We start from the raw sequence: 11601 nt of genomic DNA, 5'->3' as shown, positions 1-11601 counted from the left end.
TGACAATTGACAAATGTGGTTAAGTCGTGTTTGCGCCACGAGACTGAACGAGCCTCGTCTCTCGTCTTAGCCCAGTGTTGAGCTACAAAACAGGAATATTTCCTTGGAAATCACTTTATTAGGGCTGACCGACTTGCCATAATATCAAAATAACTCTTCACTCGTGCTGTATTCAACATTCAACCAGGTTTGTATAATTTTTTACCTAGATTTTGTAAACGTATCTTGGCCTGACTCTGACAGTAGACCTGCATAACTAAATCGGAAATAACCAGTTGCATGTTTGCACACATTTACCATCGCTCTTTGCTTATTTTAATGTTTAGTGTACGGCTAAATTAAAGCAATGATGAAATGTTTATATAAAGCAGATCGCAGCTTTGGCATTTGTCAACACGAATTGTGGCAAAGAACAATCTGGGTCAGATCCATACACGTAAGTCAAGATTATTTTTTTGGAAGAATTTTCATGTCGTTGTTATATTAATTTATATTCAATTTGTGTGCTAGAAAACCATTGTTTCATCGATCCTCTATTTATTTGAAACTACCGGCAATGTTTCTTTTACGGCGGACTCCATTTTCGCAAATTAAAAACGTGTAGGCGTGGATAGCGTAAAATTTAAGAGGGAGCGGAGTTTGTCAGATTAGGTGCGGAAGATTAAGTGTTGAATTAAGTGCGGAAACAACATGGCGTCATTTTTTAATTGATTTTTTTTAATTCATTTGAATTTGAAAATCATTTGAATTCATTTCATTTGTATGTATCTTCTTCCTATATATACTTTATTCTGGTCGATTTATTCACTGAACTATAATCAGCTATGACGTTTTCCACTCCAATTCTGCTTCAAAACTCAATATTTTGTTTCTATTTCACGAATTCAAACCAATGACGATCTTAACAAAAGGGTTTCTGTAATAAACCTATATATTTCTTGTGAGCAACTGAAAAAAAATTATCCTGCATGATCCATATAGTTGAAAAACCAGTCTCAAACGTTGTCTTCCACATGGGTAACATTGATATATAAGTTCTAAAAATAGAGGAAGGATTTCAATCAAGGGTAAAATTAATATGTTCAGTTCTCACCGTTTTTTGTTGCAATAATAATATATTAGCTTTAGACTACCTTTTTATAAAAGGTATAGGCCGAATAGCTAGCTAATTTTTAAAGCTTCCACTAAATAAATCATAGTTATGCAAAGTTTTTAACAACATTAACATATCTTAGTATGCCTTCACGTCCGCGTTTTAGACTATGGTTTGGAAGCTCCAAACAAGCTATTGTTGTATGTTGATTGAAATTGGTTAACTTCCTCTTTGAGTGAACCAATCCTTTTGCACAATGAAACGTTTATTCAGTAGAAACTTTGGGCTCCACTTCCCAATGCATTCGTAACATTTTGAATCATGCAGTCCACGCGCGATCTATTCTCTTTACCGGTCGTAGACAATAATTGATTTGTGAATGTATACCTTTCTCTAACTCAATATACTTTTTATACCTCGTTGTCTGTAAGCATACCACGAAGTTCCTTCAATATTTTCGGAAAGGTTGGCCGACATTGTGGATTCTCTTCCCAACAATCTCTCATTATTTTATAGCTGAAATGAAAAGATGTAAACTGGTGTAATCATTTTTTTATAGAGAACAAACCATAAACTAGACGTATATATAACATGCCATTGGTATTATTTGTTGATAAATGTAGATATGATTATGTATAGATATGCATTTAAATAACAAGAGAAATGCTCCAACTCTTGATTAACGCTTTGTGACTGAACTCTTTGTTATTTAGAATCACGCGTCCGCGTGATCGATGCATACAACAGTGTGAAACTTAAACCGAGTATTATTGGCCCTTTTTGATAATAAGGCTATTAAAAATACTTTAATAATAATATCGCACTTACATTTCGCTGGAGCAGTGAGCTGGTTTTGACATTCGAAATCCAGAACCAATGCAAACAATAACATTATATGGAGATATGTTCTCGTATGGTTCTCCGCCTGGTAATATGATGATTTAGCATACGGTTAGATGGTGATTATCGGACGTTTCCCAGAAGATAAACTGATTATAAAACGTTATAAGATGAAGCGCTCTTATTCACCTAATCCTAGTGCATTATCATAACATCACTATGCAATACAGGATTTTAAAATATATCAATAAACCGTCGACGTTGCTACCTTTTAGTTTGGCTTGTTAGCTACTTCCAAAAACAGGCGATTTTCGAATAATTACTTACCGAGAGTTGTTATTTCATAAAGAAGAACTCCAAAGCTCCATCTGGTTCAAATTAAAAGAGAGATATCTTAGTTATACTTGGGATGACCATGCATATGGAGAAAACGTTATATAGTAAAAGAGTAAAATGTCATATCTAATCCACAACGTTACTTTTTGCAAGCAAAATGACACAGAAAAAATATTCGGTTTTAGCATTTTTGCACAAGTGAATATAACAAATCCTACATTCTGATTGGTCAAATTTCAAAATGGCGGCTAGCCTAGAAATAAGAGAGCAGTTCTTAAATGCAGTTCTTGTATTTTATAGGAAACCGTTTTTTTCAGGCATTTCCATTTTTTCGCGTGAATCAACTCGTTATATTTATTCATTTCACGAATTTGGACTTATAGAAACACATTTGGGGCGTGTAAATCGTCGCCATTTTGCTAACTACAGTCATCGATATGCGCATGCCTGAAGGAAAATAAGTTGTTGAGCAGTATATAACTCTTCCAACGTTTCATGAATTTTTGTCAAAGTTTGCAGATTAGCTTTTGAAAATTTTAAAAACCGAGACGAGGAAGCTTACTATCTAACAGAAGTTACTCCTAACAGAAGAGGGGTCGTGCAAGATTTGCACTCACTGAAAGTAACAACTATTTTAGCACATTCAAAGCACCCAGAGTTTTTCTTTTTTGTCACTTCAAACAATTATTTTATAATCAATCTGACTTTTCGAGTCAATTTAGTTGACCCACGATGGTTGCATGTCCGCAGTTCATTTGCCCGTACAATCATGCATGCAGTTATTTCATAAAGAGATAGAGATATTTTATAAACGAAGCAAGATTTCAATAAACAAAATACTATAAGGTATAATTATAGCTATAATTGCGTATAAGGTAGGGATAATTTTAACATATCTTTTTTCAACAAAGCTAATTTAGTTTTACCCTTAAGAAAACGAGACTCCTTATAACGGCGAATAGATCGGATCCGAGTATATGCAAATAACAATACTAAAAGCATTATTTTATTAATCAAGTAAACAATTCCCCACCGTACAACAACGTTTGACAACAAAGTTTAAACTATTGACAACAAAGTTTGATTTAAACTATTGCGAGTTTTGCATATTTAACATCTCTATAGAGAATGCGGTATATATACTTACACATCACTAGCCGTTGTAAAACAACCATGAAGTAAACTTTCAAGAGCCATCCATTTCACAGGAAGTAGGTTCTACAATTATGATATAATTACTATATTATGCGAAAACAAGACGTGGTTTAGACGAAACGAGTTGTCACCTTTAATGCCTCATATGTCTTACGTCAGAAGCTAGGGTATACAGCTTATTCAATTGGGGTAAAAGGTAAAATTTGAAACATAGCTACTTCAATATGAAAGATTTTCAGCGTTTAAAATATGTCCACATGCATGTACCCCATCCAGTTTGACCTGGTGATATTTGTCAGTGTGTATACACGATAGTATGTATGAAAATATGCACTGCGACGTAGTTTGACGTAGTTTTGGTAACTGGGTGCATTGGCCAATAATTTTTCAGCATGCGTTCAAACTACGTCACAACGCAGACTTAATTTTAATAAAGAAAGATTTACTAATTCAGGCACGTCGATATTACCTGATGAGTTCGTATATATTCTTCAGCACTTCCAATATCTCTCGCCAAACCAAAGTCAGCAATTTTTGCCACTTTCTGTTTATTAATCAGAATATTTCTGGCCGCCAAATCACGATGGACAAACTAAAGAGAAATAATACTTGTATACAGTGCTGATCAGAAGTATTCGAATACCATTTCTACAGACGTCATAAAAATGCTCATATCTACTTTAAAACAAAAGCAATTTGTATGAAAATTTTACATGTTACAGAGCGAGTTTTTCGCACTGTTCACGAGTTATTCTAATTTACTATTTTAAACCGAAAGTACATTTTTAACCAAGCAAGTGCCATTTATTGTTTTTTTATAAAGTTTACTTGGGATGTTATTTGTGAGAGTATCGATGTTTTAGGAAAAATGAATAGTAAAGTGTTTAAAGTGAATAATGCCAGTAAGTTGCGTATAGTTTTCAAGATCAAATTATTTCCTGCCAAAAATAACAAAACATTTAAAATTTTTTTTTTATTTCCATTCATTTCTATGCCAGTTCTGTGTTATTAAGGATGTATCTGGAATAGATTCTATTAATGTCAGTCAATATCTGTAATTCACAACCCCAAAAGACCCAAGTTGTCGGGTTTTAAATATTTAGTGATTTTAATGCTCATTTAAGAATTTGTGCACCTAAAAACTTTTTGTTGCACAAAAAGAATTATTTTGAAAATAACAACTATATAACATTCTGGAATGGAATAAAGTGAAACAGTTCTAGGAATCAAGTCAATACGGTCATATTTGAATTTTGACAAAGTAGTGGTAGATGCCACCTTTTTGGCCATAAATGTACTTGAGAGTGACCAATTAATTCCTAAAACTGCTATAGGGAGAGCATCATATCACGCTATATATAACTCTTTTGATCAGTACTGTACTTTATAAAAACCTTTGGATAATCTTTCTGAAAGGAAATGAGAGAACTTCCATGCATGCAGTTCCCTTATTTATAAGTACACTATATCCACGTGCCTTGTTAGCAGAGAGATGAGCCATTCCATTGGCAACGTCTCTGGCTATTCTTAACAGTTCACGATGGTCCAAGGTTGATTTTATATTCGCGTAAATTGGAGTTAAGATTTCTGAGTCACTACTGACCCTACTTTTGATCAGGAATTTTTTTAGATTTCCATGGAAACAAAACTCCGTCACCACCAACAGTTTTCCTAAAGCAAATTTTATGTTCATTTGACAAGTTGTTAATCTAAATCATTATAATTTAAATATGATGTAATAAGAAGCACTAGCGTATTAATTCAGTTAAAATCAAACGATATAAAACTTTGGATATAATTTGCATAACGTATATGTCCGGATTCCCGAGAAAAACTATAACGTAGCTGCATGATTTCATGTAACATAAAACGCCTATAAAAACTTTTATATTATTTAAAAAGGATTTATTCGATAACGTTATACGTGGATTTTGAAAAATGAAATTTCATAAAAACCTTCAAAGAAACAGCCTCCGATGAACTTTATTACATTCGGATGTCGTTTATTGTTGGCTTTTTTCAATATTTTTATCTCCGATAGTATACTGGATAATTCAGATTCCCTATGGTTTTCTGTAAAACAATAAGTAGATTAGGAAATACATAATATAATAGCTATCTATTTCCATTGAAGTAAAACGGATGAATGTTTCCAGTAATATTAGAAATACAGTGCATTTTAACACATATATGAAAGACCAGAGGATAAAGCGATGATGGTATTAACCAAATAAAATCAAAACTAAGTTTTCTGTAATTCAAATTCCCTGTAAGTCAAACAGGGAATTTCGTCTTTTGGTGATGTATATTAATGCTTAAAGAGTTTTTGAACAACATGTACAAACTCAAAAATCAGTTCTATATACCTCTCAACATTTTTACAGCCACATCTTCTGGTTTGCCAGAAGCAGGATGTGTCCATACGCCTTGTTTTACAATTCCAAATTGGCCTTCTCCAAGGTTTATGTCCATCACGACCAAACTGTTTGGCGAGATCTCCCAGTCTTGTAAAACAATAATGTAATCAACCGTCTCTTGCACTAATTGTAACAAAAAGAGAATTGGACGACATTTGAAATGTACAAAAAGCGTCAAAACAAAATCATAGACCAGATCTCCTAAAACAGAAATTCTAGTATGTTCAAGATTTATTTCCTTAGCTTGCAGTAGTGACACCCTTACACCTATAAAAACTTTTATATAAATTGCAAAGAATTCTATTCGATAACGTTAAACATGGGTTTTGAAAAATGAAATTTAATATACTGAACCTTGAAAGAAACAGCCTCCGAAAGTAACATTTTCTAGACTGAGCTGATCCTTGATAACAAGTTAGATAAAAATTTGAATCCTTGATATTTTTTGAATCAATAAATGAAAATGTTTTTAATTTTTTTATAGCTGTTTAAGGCTTTATAAAGTTTTGTTAAGCGCAATCCCTTCAAACCGTTGGGTGATGCTGGCTCTGAGCTTCTCATCATTTCCTCACGAACAAATGCAAATAAAATAAAAGTTTCCTTAACAACATCAATCCAAAATATCATACTACACAGGAATCAGTGTTCAAATTAGAGGGGGAGCACTTGAGAGAAAATAAATATTTTGGGGGCCAAAACATATTGTCACGCCTCTAATCTTAGCATAGCAAGCCTTAAAATTGCATTTAGAACTTTATTTCTTTTTCCTACCAGTTTAGATATTTGATTCCATGGTTATTTTAATGCTCAATTTGCATGCTATATGTGCGCGTATTCTAATTTGTAGTTACATATTTCATTTTTATGTTTATCATCTGTGATGCAATGTCATCATTGCTGCAGAGCGAGCGAGCCTGAAGCGAGCGAATTTGTGCAGAAAGGGAGTTCTGAACTAAATTTTATTTAGCGCAAGTAATTGTGGTCGTGCGCGTTTTTTATGCGCAGAACACAAATTTTAAACTCGCTCATATCCATTTACTTTTTGATTTCGACGGACAGGATCTTCAAATTTTTGTCAAATTTTAAAGCTTCTGTTCTATTTTGACTATTCAAGGTAAGATATTTTGTCTTTCGTTCATATGTTACGTTTACAGTTGATTACAAATTTAACTTCTATATATTTATGAAACGCTAAAAGCATACAATCGATCGCAGCTAGATTCATACTGTTTATATACGATACACTATATATACGCGATATATACTATCCAATGTGCTCACTGCTAATTCGCTTTGCTTGAGCAGTTGAGCCGTCAGTGCTGTGAAGCAAATCAAGTCTTACATACAAGTCTTTTTATCCTTTGGCATTTGTATTCTTTTCCTGATTTCCATATTTTGCATCAAGTGATGTTTCAAGTATGCGGCTTGACGCTTGCGAGTCGTGTTAACATGACACAGTCACAGATAAAATATGCAATTGATCGTCTAAATTGCCTGACTGAATTATTCAGATTCGTGCAATGTTTGACCTATTTTATATTAAAGCATAGGGCCTGTATTTTCGCTAGGCGGAATTTCGCCCGAACAATATTTTCCGCGCGGAGATTGGAAAGTACAATGCTGTCAACTTTGTTGCGGTGGAAAATGTCGCTGCGCGCGCAAAATTCTGCCTAATATTACTATCATTCTTAATACTCCTGTTTTATCTTTTTGCTTAGCAAATTTACTCGCGAAATCATAATATAAACCAGCAGCCTATTTCAAAACAATTTCGAGATAAAAGTTAGAACTTGAACTATTGAACTACACAACGATGTTTTTCATACGAACTACATTACATAGCATATATTGACCTATAATGACGTCATTGACAGTGTTCTCGCTAACAGGTATAAATTTATGTACAGCCCCAGCGAGTTAACGCTCAAAAGAGGTTCACTTTACGTGTTTTAAACCTGCTATTGCATGCTATTAGTTAAAGCGGATTTAGTTTACTAATATTTCATATAACAATTCACTTGGACCCTAAAATGCTCGCAGCAATCCCTACCTTGCAGGTAACCTAGTTCTTATGCTTATCTGTGATGCAATGAATTAAACTGATAGATATAGTTTGACTTAGCATTAAGGTGGCTCCCTACAGTTTTTCGAAAATTCTAATGCACATTTTAAACAGGGATATTCAACATCTAAACGTTTGACTAGAAGACTAAAATTTTATATAACTTTCTGGCAACATACCTAGAGTCGAAATCTATTCAAAACTTGTGCTCGGCAGCCGTTGCTATAGCAACAGAGACGTTCCAAAATGGCCGCTAAAAAGCCTTCTTCATGGTCGAGTATACCGGAAAACGGTACACTCCGCCATGGTTAAGTATACCGGAAAACGATATACTCGACCATGGTCGAATATACCGGAATATGGTGTTCCATGGTCGAATATGCTGAAAAACGGTATACTCGACCATGGTCGAATATACAAACACCAAAGAAAGAGATAAAATGGGCATAAATAAAAAATTTTCAAACCATTGTCTCTAGACAGCCAATAGAAAAAGCTTCGACTGACTGAGTTAAGTTTGAAATACCGACGTGCGTGAATAATAGTATTCACCTACCGGCACTTCTTTCTAAACGCATGAGTTCTATGGTTTCCACATCGTTTTCTTTTAAATGTTCCTTTTCAGGCTAAATTGAAAAGATTGAAAGCATATAATCTCTCGTTTGAAGGTCGTTCTCATAGAATTAAGTCCTATTCAAGTCTATATGGCCAAAACAGTCTCCAAACCTTGCATTTCTTATTTTTATCATTTCAGTTTTAAGAGTTTAATCTTAATTATCACCGTTTCATGTCTGCCAGAATAGTCAAAACATCCCCATGTAAAAGAGTCGTTCTGGAGTTGAACTTGACCCCAGTGTAAAAGTATTGAAATCTGCAGAAAATACTTAAAAGGCTTTTTCTCTTGTCTGTAGTACTCAATAGGGTGAATTTTTACTTCATGAAATTTAATGGCGAAATAATAATATAGAAATTATTTATAAGTTTGGCAACTAAAGATTTAGGTAATACCGTCATGGATTCCTCTTTTGGTCTATTGTGGGATCGTCTTCGCAGAAGCAGGTAAACAACCAGCCCGAGAGCAAAAAGAAGAACGAAACCTGCAACACTTCCTGGAATCTTTGCATCCAGGTCTGCTTGCCCTGCAGGAAGATTGGATAAAAACATAACTTCGGTCTTAAGAGAGGGCTTTTTTATAAACAATCGCTCGTGAGATGATACCAAAATGGAATAGAAACCTTATAGCTCGATTTTCTGATACCTAATACATGGTAACTTAGACAATAGATCTTTCCCCTTCTAGCTTTCAAGCGCGCAATGCGTGACGGTAGTTGATTATCAAGGTCAATTTGAGTTGTGATTTTGTCATGTTTAGAAGCGATTTAGTTTAATGAAGAAATAAAAAGAATCGGCAAGGTTTTCTTACAAACAAAATCGCTTCTAAGCAGAGCGATATCGCAACTCAAAGTTGCTTGATAATCAACTACCGTCACGCAATGTGCGCTTGAAAACTAAAAGGGGGGAAAGGTCTATTGAAGAAGGCCCTCTATAGTAGACGTATACGATGGAATTAAAAATCACTATTGGAGATTGAACAGCCGGTATGTACAGGATATACAGATTCCGCTAGTGATCCTTAGTGTCCATGCATGCTGCGGCGTTATTTTGAAACCATACACTGCATACTGTTGTTCTATATTCTATAACTTATATATATATATATATATATATATAACTCGTTGTTATCTTCATTGTAGTGTATCTCACTAAACCAGTTTTCAACACAACTGGAACTTTGAAGGTTTCTGTAAAAATTAATAAAAATACTGATTATAATGTAAATTGCCAGCATCTCATCATTTTTTTCAAGTTTCGTCAACGTTCAATTCACATAAGAACAATCGTGCTTGCAAAATAATACAAAGACGACGCTCAGGTTAATCCAAACCTTCCTTACTATATGCGTGTAAATGCAATTTATATCTTTCTTTTTATTCTTAAGGACAAGAGCGTCAGTGGAAGTTTTTTATTTATTTTACTTGATTATTAACGGGATTAGAAAATATTTAAGATAACAGCTAAAAAAGACCCCTATTAACTTCCTGTAATCGTGGCTCGTCGCGGCACTTGATTGGAGCAACTTTTTTGGCGATAAACAAAAAGTTGTTTTTTTTATTGACCAATGAATTTAATAATGCTCTAGTCGAGTAATTGTGATTGGGAAATAGAGCGTTGCGGACTTTTCAACGAACATCTGCAAATATTTTATGAACTGCGTCAATCGATTGAAAAATGCGAGCAAATAAATTAGCTGATGTTTTTCGGAACGTTCCTTTTCTTTCCGCAAATGTATTAAATGCATGATGATTCCTCAAATAATTTTCTGGATCCGACTTTTGTTTATTTAAAGAAAATAGTTAAAAGTAATAAATGAATATTGAATTTATTTAGATATACTTACTTGGTCTTGTAGAGGGCGTTGCGTTGTAGTGGTCAATATTTATTGGTTCTAACCGGTCTAAAGTTTTTGCATAAAGGGGTAAAATAAATGCCATTTGTGAAGACAAAATTGTCGAAATGACTATAAAATTGACTGTATAACTTGGTAACGGAATTGCACTATAGCATAGTAAAGTTTACTGAGCCATTTAACTTATTTACTGCGGCAATCCATATCGATTGGTGTAGCTATTGATAACAGCATTTGTACTGTGAAATTAACTGAAATATTATGACATGATTATGCATGCATTTACCCAACGAAAATTCATTGAATTTACTAAGTCACACCTGGTTTAGTTGCATCATGTTCCGTAGAAACTTGTATCTGAGTCTTGAAATAAAGTAAAGAAGTAATTTAGAAACATTTTGTTAAAAACATTGATTGGATCTTGTAATTTATAGAAATGTGGTAGGTCGTTGCAGGAGCCAATTATGAATGCGACGAAAATAAATGTACCATAAATTTTAGCGTATAAGTAGCTGTTCAGGACAAATGAATAATTCAAATTGCAGCCTTTGTCTGTTTTTGCATTTGAACCACTATACGCTTTTTTACTCACCAGACGGAATATAGTAAATGTTGTTGATTGTATTGAGTTTGTTACATTCCTTTAAAAGTGTGCCGCCGTTTATCGCGAGTGTCTTTCGACTTTCCTTGTCGTATGCCGTAATGAATGCTGTTGACATGCAATCATCTGTCATATTAAATGTATATTCTCCACCAGCCGATACATATATTATTGGATTAGCCAAGCCCTTAGCAGGAATGATGATTGCAATACTGATGATTTAAGCATGACGGTTCCTTAATGTGAAATACCAACGGAAAAGTACTAAATAACAAAATTGATACAGAAGAAAACGTTAGATTATACGAAATCTCGTCTTCCAACCAGAACAAAAGCCACTAAGCTGATATACCTCGCATATGAACTATTACATCTTTCGTCTTTAGATATCAATGCTGTTGTAGATAAGCACGTTGTATTTTCCAACTCAACTATAGTATTATTTAATTATTCAGTATATTATTGCTATTATTATTTACTGTTTAGCCAGTTTAGGAGGTACGTACTGAAAAAATTAAATATTCCTGAGGTCACAGAAGCGGTTAGGCAAAAAACTGAAACTGAAAGATTTGCAAGTACGGACCGACCAAACGGAAAATAACGTATAAGCCCATAAATTCATTGTAGCCA

The 11601-nt window shown here is 34.0% G+C and overlaps 1 protein-coding gene across 1 annotated transcript; it reads right to left on the bottom strand.

Moving 5' to 3' along the window:
• Positions 1-770: 770 nt before the first annotated feature.
• Positions 771-10699, bottom strand: LOC114524249 (proto-oncogene tyrosine-protein kinase receptor Ret-like). The gene is made up of 14 exons (XM_028545396.1): positions 10691-10699; positions 10362-10418; positions 9637-9705; positions 8912-9042; positions 8460-8529; positions 5791-5964; positions 5381-5497; positions 4902-5095; positions 3894-4016; positions 3417-3487; positions 2261-2301; positions 1922-2018; positions 1510-1609; positions 771-1037 (listed from the first exon to the last, which is right to left on the bottom strand). Exons 3-14 carry the CDS (start codon positions 9650-9652, stop codon positions 996-998), a joined length of 1176 nt encoding a protein of 391 aa, XP_028401197.1. The 5' UTR covers positions 9653-9705; positions 10362-10418; positions 10691-10699; the 3' UTR covers positions 771-995.
• Positions 10700-11601: the final 902 nt, after the last annotated feature.

The sequence above is a fragment of the Dendronephthya gigantea genome, unplaced genomic scaffold, assembly GCF_004324835.1.
Source record: "Dendronephthya gigantea isolate DGI-Jeju-01 unplaced genomic scaffold, DenGig_1.0 000030F, whole genome shotgun sequence".
Classification (NCBI taxonomy): domain Eukaryota; kingdom Metazoa; phylum Cnidaria; class Anthozoa; order Malacalcyonacea; family Nephtheidae; genus Dendronephthya; species Dendronephthya gigantea.
Note: the sequence above shows the minus strand (reverse complement) of the source record. Positions and strands in the feature narration are given on the sequence as shown.